The sequence below is a fragment of the Engystomops pustulosus genome, chromosome 1 (genome assembly GCF_040894005.1).
Source record: "Engystomops pustulosus chromosome 1, aEngPut4.maternal, whole genome shotgun sequence".
Lineage (NCBI taxonomy): Eukaryota > Metazoa > Chordata > Amphibia > Anura > Leptodactylidae > Engystomops > Engystomops pustulosus.
The window spans coordinates 252,905,581-252,925,136 of NC_092411.1; the positions used below are offsets into that span (position 1 = coordinate 252,905,581).

The 19,556-nt window shown below is 41.5% G+C and overlaps 1 protein-coding gene across 1 annotated transcript in view; it reads right to left on the reverse strand.

Moving 5' to 3' along the window:
* ATP10D (ATPase phospholipid transporting 10D (putative)) overlaps nucleotides 1-19,556 on the reverse strand; it is a 57,600-nt gene that overhangs the window by 10,257 nt on the left and 27,787 nt on the right. The window contains exons 3-18 of the mRNA XM_072124799.1: nucleotides 17,212-17,406; nucleotides 14,698-14,899; nucleotides 14,120-14,205; nucleotides 13,870-13,976; nucleotides 12,198-12,329; nucleotides 11,620-11,747; nucleotides 11,143-11,395; nucleotides 10,243-10,481; nucleotides 9,962-10,147; nucleotides 7,745-8,330; nucleotides 6,863-6,966; nucleotides 6,058-6,184; nucleotides 4,694-4,878; nucleotides 3,111-3,414; nucleotides 1,755-1,831; nucleotides 1,041-1,166 (exon numbers count right to left, since the gene is read on the reverse strand). Coding sequence (XP_071980900.1) covers nucleotides 1,041-1,166; nucleotides 1,755-1,831; nucleotides 3,111-3,414; nucleotides 4,694-4,878; nucleotides 6,058-6,184; nucleotides 6,863-6,966; nucleotides 7,745-8,330; nucleotides 9,962-10,147; nucleotides 10,243-10,481; nucleotides 11,143-11,395; nucleotides 11,620-11,747; nucleotides 12,198-12,329; nucleotides 13,870-13,976; nucleotides 14,120-14,205; nucleotides 14,698-14,899; nucleotides 17,212-17,406 — 3,037 coding nt within the window. The remainder of the gene's footprint in view (nucleotides 1-1,040; nucleotides 1,167-1,754; nucleotides 1,832-3,110; nucleotides 3,415-4,693; nucleotides 4,879-6,057; nucleotides 6,185-6,862; nucleotides 6,967-7,744; nucleotides 8,331-9,961; nucleotides 10,148-10,242; nucleotides 10,482-11,142; nucleotides 11,396-11,619; nucleotides 11,748-12,197; nucleotides 12,330-13,869; nucleotides 13,977-14,119; nucleotides 14,206-14,697; nucleotides 14,900-17,211; nucleotides 17,407-19,556) is intronic.

A 19,556-nucleotide genomic window follows, 5' to 3' on the forward strand; every position in this document is an offset into this window, starting at 1 on the left:
ATGACTATACTTGGCAACATTCATTTTTTCTTCAATTGCAACCAGAGATATCCTGCATTAAAACCTCTTCCAGATGCTCTGGACTTCAGACCGGGTCGAAGGTTCACCTTCCAAAAAGACAACAGCTAAGCACACAGCTAAAATTAAGTTGAAGCTTCAGAACATCTCTGTGACCATTCCTGACTGGCCCAGAGCCCTGACCTAAACCCAATTCAGCATCTCTGGAGAGACTTCCAAATGGCGTCCACCAACGTTCACCATCCAACCAGATGGAACTGGAGAGGATCTGCAAGGAAGACTCCCAAGAAGCCTCATGGCTGTACTAGCTCAAAAGCTGCTTATACTCAACACTGAGCAAAGGGGCTGAATACTCATGGCTTTGTGATATTTCAGTTTTTCTTAAAAAATGAGTAAAAATATCTACATTTCAGTTTTTTTTGGTCAAGACGGGGTGTGGAGTGTACATTAATGGGCAAAAAAAAAAAAAGAAAATGTCTTTGTTTCATTGCAGCCAATTGTTAAGATCAAAGCGTAAAAAGTTTTAAAGCGGTCCGAATACTTTCTATACCCACTGTTTATTCAAGGCCTTGCCGAGACTTTGCACCCCTCCATTTTTTGAGCCTTTCTCACAGTGTTGCCTTGGACTTTCTATCTATCCATCTTTGTAGCTAGAAATCTCCCAGATCTCGAATCCACATGACACTGGCTGCACAGACATGTTCTCTGCCATTGGGAATGGTGCCATTAGCTGTGCTCATCACCTTGGGCATCAACATGCATGAGCTTGACAGCTGGCAGCCTCCATACATAGAGATTTATCAGAGGTGTCTAAGGTAAAACTGTTCTAGTTGCCCATGGAAATCAATCAGAGCTCAGCTATAATTTCATAATTTTCATAAATGAAAGCTGAGCTCTGATTAGTTGGCATGAACATCAAGAACAGGTTAGAAATTTAGTTTTGTAATATTGTAAGAAAGTGTCACATCCCTGTATGAAATACATAATCCATGTGGCAAACAAGACCACGTTTATTTACTCACCACATTTTTGTAGAAAAAGTAGAGAATCATATTTGCCAGCCGGGTATAACACCAGTGACCGTGGACAAGAAGCAGCTTCCTCAGATGTTTAAAGTGAGAGACCGCAAAATCACTTGACATGACAGCCTGCACGTCAGAAATAACAACACATCATCAGTACTGTGCCCTTAGATCCGGGGTCCAAACCAGACTGCCGCATGAATTGGCCCTAACTACTGATCTGTTCTCCCAGAGGACCTGGAATAAAATACGACCTGGAGGGTGTAAAGGGGTTTAAGTAGGTTAAAGTCATTTTTACTAATGACAGGACAATTACTAAGCTTAAAGGGGTTTTCCTATGAACCAAAGTTAGGTCCTAACTTGCCGATTGGTGGGGGTCTCAGTGATGAAGAAAGTGGGGCCCGATGGGGTCCCAGGTACCTCAGTCGGACCCCTTGTCACTCCATCAGAGTAATGGAGTAGACAGCCACGCAACTTTGTATGGAGTTGACGGAAATTGCCAAACGCCACGCTCACCGGTCTCTACCAGCTCCATAGAGATATATGGAGAACAATGATCATGCACGGCCGTCTGCTCCATTAATCTCAGGGAGCAACAATGGTATATTTCCTTTAAACACTTTTCAGTCTGATACATTACACCATAAATAATACATTTCACGGATACGTTTTGGAATGGAATGTAAAGCGATACATTTTTCTTCCTTTAAGTACCTGCATGCCTTCTTGCCCAGAAATGCCAACACCTACATCAGCAACTTGAATCATGCTCACATCATTGGCACCATCACCTTTCAAGGCAAAAAATGTAGTTAATAAACAAAACGCATAAAGTTCTGTCTTACTGTGGGAGTGGGGGGGGGGGGATTTATTGAAAAGGAATTTCATACCACTGTAATTAAACTAAAGCATCTGTTGCACCTTTCAGTAGTTCAGTAGCAAGAAAAGCAAATTATAGCTGCTATAAAACTTTGGCACAGATTTTCACCTGAATAGATGCCAAATTCTGCAATAAATATTGATAAATCTGGAACCCTTGCCCACTTCTCACATCAATGTCTTTGCGATGGAAATGCAGAAGGAAGGAAATTTGCTACTTTTTATTACTCCAAAGACTCCCCCATTTACTAATAAACAAAATGTATGTATGCAAATAACTATACAAGTCAAAAGTAAAAGGGAAGTAACAAAATGCATTTCACAGAATCCTTGTGACAATAAACCAAATCCACAGGGGATGACAAAGGAACCCGGTTTTCACCAAGATCTGATAACTTCTGTGATAAGGAATGGTGGTAGAAATTTTCCAATCTGAAATCTAATATATAAAGCTAAGAGTATGTGTGTATGCATGTATGTTATGTAAGGTAATCTGCAACTTACACCCACAACATTGTGGGGAAGATCATATAGTATGTTTTGAAAGGAAATTTTCACCCTTGTGCTTTTTCAATTATTTTCCAAAAAATACACTGTGTGACTCACTGAAGAGAATTCCTGCGTAAGGGTGAAATGAGGGAGCTGAGAGAGACATTTGCTGTGTATGACTCACTGAAGAGAATAAGAGGGAGGGTTGATGAGAGACGTTGGCTGTGTATGACTGGCTGAAGAGAATTCATGAGGGAGGGGGGAACGGGGGGAGTTGAGAGAAACACTGGCTGTGTGTGACTTCCTCAACAGAAATCAAACTTCCACAATTCCCCCCTCCCTGAGACTTTAGGTGCGGCATTAGAAAAAAAACTTGGAAATAACTTGGAGATAACTTTGGAAAGATTATGCAAAGGTTTGTAGGCAGTAGGTGAAACAATTTACGGATGATAGCACTACTTTCTAATACCAGTTTTTAAAAATATGTTTAGGTGGGATTACATTTACGGACAGGTTCCCTGTATATAATAATTCTGTAGGGTTATATGTACTGTTAATAGAATGGGGCAGGGTCTTTAATTTTGTATAGCCAGCTAATGTATTTTTATGTTTTGTGTAATTTCTGCATTAGTGTCTGTAAAAGAAATATCATTATGAAGTTTATAAAGGTCGATGTCCACGATCTGCCAAATTGTTACTAACCAATAGCAAGTGTCATGACTTTCTTGCTATTCCGGACCAGCTTTACCACTTGGCTTTTCTGTAGAGGAGTCGCCCTGCAGCATATGACAGCTCTGCAATGCTGAGCCAGGTACAGGAACTTCTTCTCCAGGGTTTCTTGTAGGGCAAACTCCAGGCTCTTCCCATCAATTATTAAGGCAAAGTCAACATTTTCTTTCTCGAAAGAGGAATCATGTGATTGTTCTTCTCTAGTTGAGGGATTATTGGAGAATAGATGCCTTTCAATTTCGTCAATGATGTCGTTTAACAATGCCTCACATGTTGTCTGACAAGAATACAAAGAGGAAATGAATAATTCATGCATTATAGACATTCACATAATGCAAAGGAAAATAAAGCATAGAATGAGGAAAAAAAAAAGAGGGTAGTCAGCAAATACAAACTAGCCAATAGTTGCCTCTTATTTAACTATACTGTCTAACAGTGCAAACTTGAACCAGACAGTAAGGCATCATACACAGGACTGTACCGAAACGGACTCCAAGAAGGGAAATGTTCGCAGCCCGTGCCGACCAGGTGGATAAGGGAGGGGTGAACGCTTCTCTTCCCTCCCATCTCCATAGGAGCCGGCTGGCCACACCTCAATATTGGCAGGAACAGAACCAGCTTGGTACTTTGCCGGCTCAGTTACAGTGCAGCAAGAGATGGCAACCTCATCGCAAACATGACGGTATATAGTCATTAGCTAGCTAGCTCACAAACTACTACTGGCTTACAGCCACCATTGACTTATATTATGCAGGTGTGATGAGGCCACCATCTCTCAAGTCAATGGTGGCTGTGAGCCAGCAGTAATTTGTGCAACTAGATCATGGCCATCCTATACAGCCATGTGCATGAGGACTTAAAGGGAACCTTTATTTTCCTTGGGACCAATAACTCACCAGCATAACATTATACTTATGAAATTTGGGATCCCAAACATGTAAAGCCAGAATACAGAGATAACCAATATAGATAGTCATGCATGTTGCCGAAGTCCAAAGAAAGGCTGATGCAGACCTCACACAGTTTGAAAACTAATCTTTCCCCAGGAATGTCTTTTTCAGCTGGTGACAGGTTTCAATCGCCTAAGATACACAGATTTTAAAAATGCCTTTGTCAGCATTCTGAATACTGCTTTATAAAACTTTATTTCACATTAACTTATGCAGTTTCCTCTCCTCCACAGTCAACCAGCTCCCTCCGCCCTTACCCCCTCCCCTCGTCCCGTTATGAGCAGGCAGGGAAGGGGGGATGGTGTGGAGGAAGAAAGCATGAGGAGACAGACACAAGCTGCAGCTGCTTCCCTCTCCAGGACTCCAACAATCTGCTGGCAGGGAACCAGGAAATGTGAAATAATGTTTTGTAAAGTAGTGGCAGTATTCAGAATGCTGACAAAGGCATTTTAAAATCAGCATGGCATACGCTTTAGGGACCAGTCACCAGGTTGAAATGACATTCCCGGTGACGGTTTGACATTAAACCTGGTTATCTTTGGATCTGGGAGATGGTTGGAACATTGCACCATTGCCATTTGTAATACGCTAGTGAAATACACTCACCCTTTCTTGTCGGGTGACAGTGAAGATTTTGTAACTACGTTCTAGTAGCTGGCAGGCATAAGCAATGTTGACTGCAGTTTCCTCCTTGTCTCCAGTAAGCATCCAAATTTTGATCCCCGCTTTTCGGAGTGACTCTATAGCTTCGGGAACACCTTCCTGAAGACGGTCTTCTATTCCAGTAGCTCCTACAATAAATTGTTTATAAATCGCAACTGACTATACGTAAAGGAAGGGTATATAGTATATACTGCATCAGTGTTACTAATACTCCTGTATTAGAAATCCAACAAAATATAAGAACAGGTTTCAAAAGGCAAAAACACAAAAACACAAGAACCTTCTGAAATATATGTGACTTTCTATATTATCTCAGAAATAGTCAATGACTATATGTGTGTGCACTTTAGTAGAGGGGTTTCCCTTTGTTTTCAAACTATTTACAGGATAGGGGATAAAATGTGATCGGTGAAGATCTAACCACTGTGGACTCCAGTGATCATGAGAACAGGAGCCCCAAGGGATCCTGTTCTCACCTACGGGTGGAGCGGTAGGATGAATAAGCAACCTACAAAAAATGGAGCGGCAGAACGCACCCTTGACCTCCTGCTACACCAATAAAAGCAAGAGAATTCTGATTCTCTGTCTCACGGGGGGGATAGGGTGATAACAAAAACTTGAGACAAGAATACGGCATCATTTTATTACCAATTGGGTTCCATCCTTTGGGGGCAACCAAACGATTCCGAGCATCAATGACGGATCCCTACCATTTGATTTGATGCATTATGAAGCAAATATACCTTGAGAATTCTGAAGCTACACTGATGCAGGATCATATCTTGGTAAATCCCTGAGCTGAGTGCTTTTGCTGATAAAACAGATATAACATTATGATAATGAAGTGCTTTCCCTTCTATGGCTCCTTCAGAGTTTGGTTCAGCGCTTGTCCTAGCACGTGAGTTTTTCTTTGCAGGAGAGGATTCTGCAATCACTGTTCTCCCTTCCAGACCTTCCAGAATATTTAATTGCTGCACCATCCCCCAGCTCAGGTCGATTAGTCATGTCTTGAATAACCTCCATTTGTAATTACAAGCTCAGTGTCTAATGTGCTGATCTAGGCAGGCAGCCTGACCCAGCTTTCCCATGGTCCTGAATGTTATAATTGTTTTTTTTTCAGCAAAACCACTCAGCTCAGGGATTAACCAAGTTACGATCCTGCATCAGTGTAGCTACAGCATTCTCAAGGTATGTTTGCTTCATACTGCATCAAATCAAATGGTAGGTTTCCTTTAAGCATTGAAGCTCTTTATGTGATTACAAAAACAATACAGACAAGATAAGGCACTGGTGAAGAATAAACCTACCTAGCAGCATTAGATTGGTTTCCAGTTTAAGTGCAGACTCGTATAAAAGTTCTTCCCGGTTATCAATACTGGTTTCTGCTAAAGTGTGGTTGTGGAGCCATTCTGCATACTCCATGTCTGTCATAACCTACAGCAAAGAGCTCACAATTACACATGGACATAAAATAAGGCCTAGAGCTATTATAAGAAATGAAATCCCAAACCTCACCTCAAGTGATCTAGTTGTGGAGCAAATCTGACCACCGGAACACACTTTCGAGCCCTACTCTAAAACTGGAGATGAGCAGACCTAACTCTTGCAATTGGGTTCAGTAGTATGACCTGGACACATTTCCGGATTTGGCTTTTTGACGCCCCTTGCTACTAGCCATGGCCATGATTGGCCAGGGGGAACCCGAACGTAGGATCCACTCATCTCCATTGATAACATCTAGGCATAACCTATACTGACCTTATAATCTTAACTGTGTTTGATGAGTGCGATCCCCCCATTCTCTATGTCCAGTCAATCTAAGAGAGAACCATTAGATTGGGTCTACAGTAGCTATTTAAGGCTACCATAAAGATAGAAGGTTCTGGTGTTCCCTTAAAGTGGTTTTCCGAGATCTAATCTCAGTAGCCTGTGCGTTTCCCCAAATACTGGCACCAATGCCAGTCTTGTATTAATCTATAGCAAATATCTATTGATATGCCAAGGATAGGCATTCAATTTCTAAAATTGGACCAGCGCTACCCCCCCTATCCATGCATCAGCTCATGAACATTAGTAGCACAATTATTCTCTACAGTAGATAAATATGATTACCTTCTTTGCGATGCACAGAGTGCGGAGTCCGCCTTTAGCATATTTATCTAAATGTTTCTGGGTTAATGTCCTGATCTCCATCTGAAGCATTTCTGTCCTGTTATCTGAAAACACAACATGGCTAAGGATTAGCAGATAACTAGTCGCTTTCACGCGACTGAACATTAAGACTGAAATGACAACCTTGACTGTACTATGTACGTTTTCATACATTTACAATGAACACTATAACAAATAGATAGGAGCCTCCAGCTTCAGTCAGTTGTCTTACAGGCTGCAACAAGATTGTGAGGAGGGAGGAAACATGGGCGTCTCAAGACTTCAATATTTTTATATCCACATAAACAGACAGATACTATTTAAAGAAAACCTAACATAAAAATCCAGCGTGATAAACTATGGGCACGTACTCCTAAATCCAGACACTGTGACTTGACTTTAAAAATCAATTTTTACAATTATGCTAATAAACCTGAAGGGTGCTGTAGCTCCACAGGCTGTTACACTGTCTCATCCTCTTGCTTCCACAGCATTTCCCCTCTCCCTCTGCCCGATGTAATCTCACAGCAGCAGAGGAAGTTTCAGCACACAGTGGGGGGTTGTTAACGGTCTGTGAAGCGGGGAGAGCTGACAACCCCACTAGCAAGGAAAAAGACCCACCGAACCCCTTCTGAAATTTCGTAAATTTTCCATTGGGAAAATCTGTGCCGGATTCCACCATGTGACCATACTATAATGATCAGAAACTATTTACAAAGTTTCACTGGTGAAAATTTACAAAAAACCTTTTACACATTTCTAGAATTTAATAATTCTTGAACTTTCAGGTTTAAATTCTTTTGTATCTATAAATATGGATATGACTTTTTCAAATGTACTTACCATTAAAAGCCAAGGCTAGGAGATCCATTATGACTGAATCGGCCCCCTTTGTGTAGACCACCACCTCATTGGACATGGGATGTCTCACCACAACAGACATCCTTTTCCTCACAGAGTCAAAAGGTAAAATGTGCAAAAGTTGAAACGCGAAAGGCCCTAAAAAGCCAAGTTCTACAGTGACTTGGTCAGGAGTCCGAGATTGAAGAGTGCATTTATAAGCTCTAGCTGCATAAACCAAAGCGGCTTCATCCGGGGACTCCGCTTCATAGTAAGGTTCACAGGTGGAAGGGTTATTGGTGGCATCTCCGTGGCTTGTGAGGTTTGATTTTTCAAAGCCCTCCAGGGGCATTTCACTTGTGGAGTCTAAACTAACCTCCAGGGAACGGTCAGCCTCAGCAGGAGAAGCCAGCTTCATCCTGCTGAAGAGGGGAACTCTGTTCATAAAATTGTTGGGGGTTTCTGAAGAGGACTCTTTGCCATTAGGAAGCGGGGAGGTGCTCAATTTCCGAACAGAAAACCTCTGAAACATCTGTTTGATTTCTTCTAGAGATTTCATTGGAGTTTTAATTACTGACGGTATCCTCACCTGCCAATGTAGAGAAACATACAATGTATGAGCACATAACCACCAAGTACAAGTATACTCATCAGCCGCTGAAGAAACTTACGATGACAATGTTTTGATCTATCAATTATTTCAGTGTAAAGTTATGCAAAGTTTTTGGACAATTTTTAACAATAATTTTTCTATGTGTTCCAAGTTAGCAAGCAGTTAACATCTTTGTTTATTACGCCCCATTGGCATGGCCATAACAGTGACCATGATTTGGCCTCACAAACAGTGGCCAGATTACGGCTACAATAGAAGTCTATAGCATCTGGTCACATTGGGGCAGATTTATCAAGCTGTCTGAAAGTCAGAATATTCCTAGTTGCTCATAGCAACCAATCACAGCTCCCCTTTAAAATATTCATGAGCACTGGTAAAATGAAAGCTGAGCTGTGATTGGTTGCCATGAGCAACTAGGAATATTCTGACTTTCAGACAGCTTGATAAATCTGCCCCACTGTCTCGCCAGGTGACAAAGCCGGGTGCTCAGCTTTCAATGGAGAGAGCAGGGGTGAGGAGTGCTCGCCCTGCCTCACTTCTTCACCAGCCTGTGTGCTACGCCCAGGATCTGGATAGGGCGAGCACATAGTCATGTAAATGTGGCCTTATTGAGAGCCGAAACCAGGAGTGGAGAATCCAAAGAGATCAAATAAAATGTAAAGATTTACACATGATCATCAGTTCCGATATGCTAGCCGATTGCTTTAGAGGATATACTTGAGAAAAGCATTTTTATTCTTAAAAATATCATTAAAAGATAGTGTAAGTTTTAAGGGGTGTGGGGGTTCTAATTTTTTTAACTCTGTTTCATACTCTAATTTCCACAGTATAGGGCCTAACTTGCTGAATGGTGGGAGTGTCACTGATAGGACCATAATAATAATAATAATAATAATAATAATAATAATAATAATAATAATAATGGAGGATTAGTTGTACCCCAGATGAATAGAGCAGTTAGTCACACATGTGCCCTGCTGCTCTCTTGATTTCTATGGTGCAGGCAGAGATAACTGAGCAAAGTCAGTCAATCAGTTGGGGTGCAACGTTAGCACAAAAGACCCCCGTTCTCATGATCCCACGGATCATCGAGTTAACCAATCATCAAGTTGACTTGTTGTCACTGAACCCCTTTAACTTCGATCTGGGTTCAACCAAGCATATTGTTTATGGTAAAATCAGAGTATGGAAAAAATAGTTTCCTGTGAATAGCCCTGATTTCCTTTTTTTTTCCACCCAAGAATTTACTATTTTGCCAGATTCTCTCTTCAACTAGATTCCATTCTATTCTTTTGCAACTGTATTTTTAACACCTTCATGACAAGGCCCATAAGAGACCTGGTATCTGCAATACAAACTATTTCCTAATGGGCACATATTTAGACACATGGATACATATTTGTTTTTAGATATGTTCTAGAGTATATGTAAACGGATATTTAGATTATTTGTATTAAACTTTTTTTCTTTATTTATTTGCTATAGCCTCATTTCACCCATTCTTTTTTTAAATGTGTAGGTTTTGCCATGTCTTTTTTTGTTCCTTGCAGTTCTGTTAATTTAATCATAAGGAACCTTACTGGATACTGAAGAAATTGTCTACACACCTTCTGGCGTGGCTGGTTAGGTAAAGACACCACCACAGTATTACAGATAGCAAGCGCAAGGAAGAAGTCAATAATATAAGACGTCTCCAGACATGTATTTTCAGCCTGATTGGACAAATATACGCAATGAGGAGTGATGCTGCAAAACTTCTTCAGTAATCCGGGGTCTGGCACTACGTCTTTTTCCTAAATGAAAAAAAAGAAAAAAAGAAATGAAACAATGTGAATAGACCATGATTTTGGTGCGCCACAGTAAACTGTGTACAACTGTGCATACGTACCATAGGACTGCTGAAGGCAACACTTCGTGATATTGGTGCAGAGCCTGGCGTATCACCTTCTCCTTGTGGCTCTAAACCACTGGCAGACAACTTGTTCAATGACCTATTGCTTGCGGCGCTCCTTACAGACTTGGGGCTTTGACTTTTAGACTTGCAGGTGCTACTTTTAGTAGAACTGACACCTTCCATTAGGTCTTCAGAGTGTAGATCAGTCTCTTGATAGGTTTCAAGTCTTTTAGCTTTAAATGCAAACAGAGGAAAGTCATACAAAAAGGTAAAAAACATCCGATGTTCAGTTAAAGGTGCTATTTAAAGCTAAGGGGTGCTGTACCCCTAACAACAACCCATAACGTCCCTTTAAAACAATTCTGCATCCATTACAAAACAGTTAAACTTCCATCAAGGTTCCAAAACAATTGACACCCATTTCCCCAGACACTTCCTACAGTTCCTCATCTCCTGGGTTATGATAGTTCCACATTTCCTCTCATATCTGCATTGGAAGCATAGTTGTTAAGACCAGCTGTGTGTAGGCAGTTTTTTTTTTTTAAATTTGATTTTTCTGGAAGCTTTCAACAAGTTTTTTTTTTCAGAAGATAACAAAAAATTCATAGAGATATTTGGCAGAAGTTTTTCTTCTGTTTTCCTATTGTATGATGAATTTCTAGGTTCCATCAGAGGCTTGTAAATGCCATGTATATATCGAAGGTATTGTTGAATCATAACAACACATGGTCAAGCTTAAGCTCAGCTTTAATTTTTTAAACAGTAGTGGTAAAATGAAAGCGGAGCTCTGATTGGTTGCCATGGGCGAATAAAACAGATACTCCTGATAAATCTCCCAAAATTTCAGTCAGAGTCCCAATAAATGAACTACTTTTTTTTTATGTAAAGACATACCATTGTCCTTATGGGAGTACTCCACACCAGCGATGCTACATCTCCGAAACACCATCTTGTTCTCGGTCAATGTGCCCGTTTTATCAGAGAAAATGTACTGCACCTGACCCAGATCTTCACAGATATTCAAAGCTCTGCATTCAATAAGGGAGTCGGACTTCTCACAATAGAAGTCCCTGTCGTTCTGGATGAAGTAGACCTGCCCTAACTTCACCACCTCAATGGAAACGTAGAGCGAGATTGGAATCAGAACCTATGAAAGAAAGCATCAGTAGTAGAGATCTATACACATCACCAGAGATCATGTACAATGACAAGATCTGCCGGAAAACTCTGCAAGCATTACGTGTATGTTCACATGTGTGAAATATAAATTTACTATCACTGCAAAGCATAGGGTGGATCCATGGCGAAGTTTATGTGATGCCTGGATCCTGTAGTAAATCCCTTTTAACTCTCCATGGAACATCCCGTTACCTGCAGGATGATGATCATTGTCCAGAACATGTAGAAGCCGGCCAGTGCCGGGGATAACCGCTCTCCATTAGGTTCCGGCAAGATGAAAAGAGGAGGTTCTGGATATCCTTGCAGCCATATCCCATATCCTAATTTGTGGAGTGACACAAAGATGGTAAGGTCTCTAAAAAAGGATAATAGGGCTGCACAATATCACACTTAAGTACTTTATATAAAATATTTCAGCTGTTAAATACAACAATACAACTGAAAGCACCACTTTTCTTTTTTTGCACCTTTAACATGGGGTGTGCAACACAATTCTGTCGGACTTTGCACGGTCCGACTGAGCACCAGAATGCCCCCTTCAGTGCAGGAATTTGAGTCACATGAAACATATCGCAGCCGTGCCACAAACCTGGCGCGGGTAATTCTGAAATATCAGAACGTGCAAAGTCCAACAGAAAACTGGTACACGGCCCTTAGGAAATGTGCCCCATTATTGTGCAGGTCAAAATTTAACAATATCTGTGGATGGGGAATATTGGCGTATGCCCTTATACATTCAGAAAGTTACAATTGTTAGAATGCCAACTTACCCAAAGCTCCAAACAAGCACATTATCAATAATAGCAAGACACACCACAATATATCAGAATTTAGACGCCTTTCCAGTTTGCTTCGCTTGTATCGAGGTCCACTGTTATTCAGCATAGTTTTGGTGTCATGTCCTGAAATTAAAAAAAAAAAAAAAAAAAAAAGTTTCTATTCAGTATATCACCCATACTCCACTCCATCATTATAGTCCAAGTCTTCAGGATCTTGGATGAGTGTGGATTATGTGCAGTAGTAGATATGTGTAGTAGCAAATATGCCAATGAAGATAAGTTTATGGATTTTGTATTTCAACTACAGTAATAAATGGTAAGGAACGGTCTAAAGTGCATATTCAAATATGTACCCACTGGACCATAGAGGCATGGATACAGAATTACAGAGGATAGATTTCAGAAATCTTTAAAAGTTGAAATCCTGATGTCCTTTGACATCTGTCAACAGGGGGATAGTCGGGAAGCCAAACCCATTAAAATGTAAAATGATCGTGGAAGAGTTAATAGTAAGAAGTGTAAAAAAATGTCAAAATGAATAAACAGGAAAGAAATCTACATCAAATCAATATTTTTTGGCGTCACCATCCTTTGCCTCCCAAACAGCACCGATTTCCCAAGTTACTCTTAGACTGTATTCACACATTGGGTTTCAACTGCGTTTTGGAAAGCAATTCAAATGCAACAGGGTAGGTTGAAACACAGTCATGTACTAAAACAGATCCAGCAATGTGGGAAGATTAAAACGGGGTTGGGAACAGCTGAACTCCATTTCAAAGGTGAGGTTCTGTTAGACGGTAACAGGTCATGGGTCAACGCCATGGGGAGACTGTGCACAGCAACAAGATACAAGGTTATTCTGCAAAGACTCTCTCCCCTAGTCAAAGATTTCAAAGCAGGGGTATAACTACAGGGGTAGCAGCCAGTGTCAGGGGGCCTGCCAATCTAGGGTATCAGGTGAGAATAGCTATGTGTGTGGTATACACATACTGTGTATCTGCTGTATGTATGTGTGTATATACTGTATTAAATAATATATTATATATATATATAAATAATATATATATATATTTTTTTTTAAAGGAGGGCCCCCATTCAGAAGCCAGGTATGGGGCCCTGCCTCTCCTAGTGACGCCCCTGTTTCAAAGCAACTGGCAGTGCTCAGGAATGGAGACTTATTGTGGCCGGAGATGTCTAACATTGCCCTCGGTCCCAGGTGCTCCCATCTACTACTTGAAGAAGTCTGGCCAAAACATAAGCAAGGTGCTGCAGAAAAATAGCAGAAGGTTCCCCAGACAAACAAGTCAAAATCTGAAATATTCGGCTGCAACATAAAGCAGTTTATTTGATAAAAGGGATGGAGAGCGGTACAAAGAGGATAATCTGCAGGCAACAGGCATGCTGGAGAATGCTTGCAAGTTTGGGGCGCTCGGAGAGCTCCTAGAGCATCCATAGAGATGAATGGAGCAGAATGGTCATGTGCGGCCGTCTGCACCAATAATCTTCGGTGGGGTCCAACTGAGGAACCCGAGACCACCCATAGATCAGCAAGTTATGCCCTATCCTGTAGATAGGGCCTAACTTGGTTCGTGGGACAACCCCTCTAAGGTATTAAAGACAAATGTCTACTCTATTGAATGTCGGTAGCCATTTATATACTAACCTGCATATACCACAATACCAATAACAGCCTCTGTATTGCGCACAACACATCCCCTCAAAAGCAAATTTTGTTTACTTAGCCCAATCTTATCCCTGTCTGGATGGGATCTAAGTAGAAATAAAAAGAAAAATAGAGAAAATGTAAAATCCTGTAGTTCATTTGTAGCATGAGAAATTAGTGCAGGTAGAGAGATGATGTATGAGAACTAGAGAAGGCAGCAGCCTCCTTAGTAGGGGGACTGACTACTTACAGGAATCCCTTAAACCTTCCCAGGTCACTATTTGGAGCTTCACATTGGATCTTGCTTGAAAACATTTCGGGGTCAAACTCACAGTCCTTGAAAGAAAAAAATGCATATCAGAATAAAACTCTTTTTTAAAAAAAAAAAACTCCTTTATGAGTAGTATTACAGAATCAGTAAAAAAATCATAAACCGCAGCCATAGTTGTGGTCAGATTACGCCCACAATAGAAGTCTCTTCTACGCAGCCACAGTGCGGTGAGCTGGGTTACTGCCTGGATTTCAATGAAGATGGGAGGGGTGAGGAGCGCTGACTCCAGCTCCCTCCCCAATCTAGTACACACAGGATGAGTAAGCACACAACAGGATGTGTGTCTCACTGAAGGATGTTTAGTTTTTTGATGTAACTTATTATTCATTTAATAAGAACTTGTGCATATTATCTACTGCATCAAACTGCTGGGTGAGAAAGTATTATTGGCATTCTTGTCTTTTTGGTTGCTTTCTCTAGTTTTTGGGATTTTTTTTTGGATTGGCTCAGATGTGAAAGAAAAACGCTTTGTTCTAGGTGCAGAATTCACACATTACCGTGGCGTATCCCTTTGCCACCTGTCTCTGCTTCAAGTTGCTTTCGCCGTCGAGGCTGGAGGTTTCAATGTGACAAATTCCATCAGGGTCGGAGGAATGTAGCAGTATCATATCGGCAGGGATGATCTCGTCACACTGGAGCCGGATAAAATTTCCCACCTTCACATCCTTCCAGTAACACTCAATATATTTCTTTTCCTTCCTAAGGTGCAGGAGAAAATACATAGCATTCTTACATGTTCTTATATCCCTGTGCACATATCAACCATACACAAAGTAATCCAAATTAATAAAGGACAAATACCGTAGTTCTGTAGCAAAAGTTATGGATTTTCCCATTAGTATCAGATACTGTCTCTGTAGAAGTACTTTAGGATGGTTTCTTAGTTCTTATATGGACAATGGAGGTAACTGCATAATAATTTAAAATACTAGTAGAAATGTACCTTAAAGGAAACCTACCATTTAGAATGGTAGGTGCAAGCTGTAAGTACCGAGCACCAGCTCAGGGTGAGCTGGTGCCGGTACTTACTTTCGTTAGTGTTATAAACCGCGGTATTGCGGTTTTAACACTTTTTAAACTTTAGAGCAGAAGGGGCTGCGGCACTGCGCGCGACCGTGCGCGCGCTACATATCCGCTATTTCCTATTTCCTACAGAGCTGGTGCTCTGTACTTACAGCTTACCCCTGCCATTCTAAGTGGTAGGTTTCCTTTAAAGAAAATGAAGGTACATGAAGCAAACATACCTGGAGAATGCTGTAGCTACCCTGATGCAGAATCATATCTTGTTTAATCCCTGTGCCGAGTGGTTTTGCTAAAAAAACAATTATAAAAATATGATAATGAAGCTCTGTCCCTTCTGTGCTGGAGCTCAGGCCTTCTCCTCTCACATTAAGTATGCATTGCTCAGAGGATGATGTAATCACTGTGTTGTGCCTGACAGGCAAAAGTAATCAATCTGTACACCATCCCCCAGCTGCTGTGTGTGTGATCCAGCTCAGGTTGATTAGTCCTTCCTGGACAGCTCAGAAAGCTCTGTGTAATGAATTTATGAATCGCAGGCTGAATCCAACCCAACTTCCCCACGTTCCAAGCAAAACCACTCATCTCAGGGATTAAACAAGATATGTTTCTGCATCAGTGTAGCTACAGCATTCTCAATGTGTGTTTGGTTGGGAATGCATCAAATCAAAATGGTAGGTTTCCTTCAGTGTGATCTGGGGCTGCTAGCCAATACATGTGGTCGGGATATGGTCTGTGTTTTGTAGGCCAGTGACAGCTTGTAAAAACAGAACTCAAATTTTATAATGTGGTGAACTTCAGAATTAACACAACTTTAAATTACAAAGCTCACAACATCATCTCACTACTGTACAGTCAAAATAATTTTAACGTTCATGTCACGTGGGTCATGGGTCATGTCACGACTTGACAGTGAAGCTGTCATAAATTTGTAACAGAAAGCATCATGTCAGGACTGTACAGTAAATCCGCAACAAATCTGAAACCTCCAGTATCTTATCAGTACAGCCGTGAAATTCTGAAGCACTCCTCATCATGTCAATACTGTACAGTAAAGTTGTGATAATTCTGATGCTTGTTCTGTCATGTTAGTACCGTATTGAATAGCTGTGACATTTCTGAAGCAGCATCATGTCAGAGACTGTACAGTAAAGCTATGACAAAAGTCTGAAACTTCATAGAATGATGTCAGTACTGTACAGCATAGTTGGGATTATTCTGGAGTTCCCTTACTAATGGCAGTACTGTATAGAAAAGCATAGAAAATCTGAAGACTTAAGCATCTTTTCGGTACTGTACCGCAATCATTCGGAAACTCAGCGCCTCATTTCAGTCCTGTAAAGTAAAGCTGTGATAATTCTGGTGCTTGTCTTTTCATGTCAGTACTGTACAGAATAACTGTGGCAGTTCTGAAGCTCACAATCTCTTATCAGTGCTGAACAGTATAGAGGTAGTAACACAGCATCATGTCATGGACTGTAGGTAAAACTGTGGCAACATCATAATTCACCAGGATGCAGCGAGTTCCATTCATAGGCAGTGTTTGGGGCAGGGAAATGCAACTAAAATTGTTAACTGTTAATGAAAGAAGTCCATGGGCAAGCAAAACCTTAATGACATGTAAACAATGTTTTACTATAGACAGGGCGGCATGGTGGCTTAGTGGTTAGCACTTGCGGTCCTGGGTTCAAATCCCACCCAGGTCAACATCTGCAAAGAGTTTGTATGTTCTCTTCTGGTTTGCATGGGTTTCCTCCGGGTCCTCCGGTTTCCTCCCACACTCAAAAAACATACTGTTAGGTTGTTTAGATTGTGAGCCTCATGGGGACAGGGACCAATTTGTCATGCTTTGTGCAGCGCTGCGTAAACTGTAGGCGCTATATAAATAATTATTACAGGCTACAGACTCCAGTCCAATAACACGTCTCACTAAAAGTATACAGAGAGCAGACTGGATCAAGGCGCCCCGTATTCTTATAGACCGCGCTTACCTACAAAACACATGTGTCAGTAAATGGTTGATGACCTTGTCCAGCTTGTGCTTCCTGTAGTCTTCCAAACCATCTTTTACAGCAATGATGGACAGTACAACCACAAGAGGAATCATGGTGATCTCTTTCTGGAAGGCCTCCACCACAGGGACCCAGTTTAGGAACACCAGAAAAAGGAAGTATAAATTGGCTGCCCTAAAAGTAAGACATATAATGACATGAACCCACATGGAAGCCTCATAAAATGACAGAATAATAGGTTTCATTTATATAGCGGTAACATAACCACAGGTTATCCACACAGACAAAATTACACACAGCCACAGTTTTATCATCGCTTCATACAATAGGAATGAGGAAAGCTCAAGTAAATCTAACAGATTCGTGGGCCAAGTACCATAACAAAAACATAGATCCAAACAAGATTATTTACCTCGGGTAAGTTCACATTGTGGCGTCAGACAACACAATGGAGCCTAAAGGGTTTTTCCAGGATTCTGATATTTGAGGACCTATTTTGAGGATAGGTCAATAAAATAAGATCTGCCCGCTTCTTAGTTATGGTACAAGGTGGCAGTGTTAATGGTAGGTTACCACCAAAGTGCATCATGATAAACCAGGGGCACTTACTCATAGATCCAGGCACTAGTGACACTGATAATCTAATATTTGTTATCCATGGCCCGATTCCTTTTAAAATCAACTAATACGCTATAGAGGCATTAACAGACCCCTCTGTGCTCTTGCTTCACAGACCGTTACACTGTGCAGATGCATGTCTCACCCCTGCTCCCTCTCCCTGATGTAATTTTACTGGAAAGGAAGTTTCAGCATGCGGTGGGAGGGTGAAGTGCTAGAACAGTGATGGCGAACCTTTTAGTGGCCGAGTGCCCAAACTGCAACCCAAAACCCCCCTTATTTATTGCCAGGTGCCAACCAAAAGCAGTAACCTATTGCTCCCTGTTCTTCAACAACTTTGGATCATTTTGGCCGCCAGAGGACAAGATGGAAAATTTGCATCATTTTAGCTTCTTTCAAGTGTCCCCCTGTGCAAAGAGAATTGTGGTGCCCTTTCTACTCATTCTCCCTCTTCCTACAGTCCCAAGTAACAAAGCAAGTATCACTTTAATATATGACCGAAAGAAGCATCTTTTATGTTGCTTGGAACTGCAGGAAGATTCTTTGAGTCCTGTCTGGTGTGCTGGGGCGATGGCCGGGGTGCCCACAAAAAGGGCTCTAAGTGCCGCCTCTGGCACCCGTGCCATAGGTTCGCCACCATTTTGCTATAGGCACAGTGTACCATCAGTACGAGGATGTGCGACAGCTATACCCAATCTATTGTGACAATATGCATTGTGGCAAACATTACTGAACCGTATTATGCTGCTACATGCTGCAAACCTATAAGAAAGCGAGAATTAGACTCACCGGTAATTCGTTTTCCATCTAGTCCACCATGACGGCCCACCTGGAGGATTACCCCTTGACCTCTGCAGGGACAGGAAGAAGAGAGGTTAAATGTCCCTCCCCCTGCATCCCTCGCCAGTGTTCTACCAAATAATCACACCAAGGAAGGATGCAAGAGGTTTTATTAGCATGTTACTTCACATACAATGAAAAAAACAGATAATCACGTTTTGTAAGGGTTGGGAAAAAATTCCAGGCCGTCATGGTGGACTAGATGGAAAACGAATTACCGGTGAGTCTAATTCTCGCTTTCCATGACGTCCCCCATGACGGCCCACCTGGAGATATACCAGATAACAAAGGAATTTTTTAGGGAGGGACTACTGTTTGCAGAACTTTTCTACCAAATGACAGGTCCTTGGTAGAATGTAAGTCCAGTCTGTAATGTTTCGCAAAGGTTGTGGAACTGGACCAGGTTGCGGCTTTACAGATTTGGTCCAGGGAAGCTCCTGCCCGCTCTGCCCAGGAAGTGGCTACTGCCCTGGTAGAATGGGCCTTAAGATTTGTAGGAGCTTCTAAGTTTTGGATAAAATAACAGTCCCGGATAGTCTGTCTAATCCAGCGGGCGATGGTGATCTTTGATGCTTTTCTTCCTCTGTTCTTGCCCTGGAACTGAAGAAACAAGTTTGAGTCTTTCCGCCAGTTATTAGTTGTTTCGAGATAGTGTAACACTATTCTTCTCACGTCTAAAGTATGCCATTTAGCTTCTCCCGAGGTTTTTGGTTTTTGGCAAAAGGAGGGGAGAATAATTTCCTGGCTACGATGGAAATCTGTAGTTACTTTGGGCAGGAAATTTGGATCAAGCCTCAGGGATATTCTATCATCCGTAATTTTTAGGTAAGGTTCGTTAATGGAGAGTGCCTGGATTTCTCCTAACC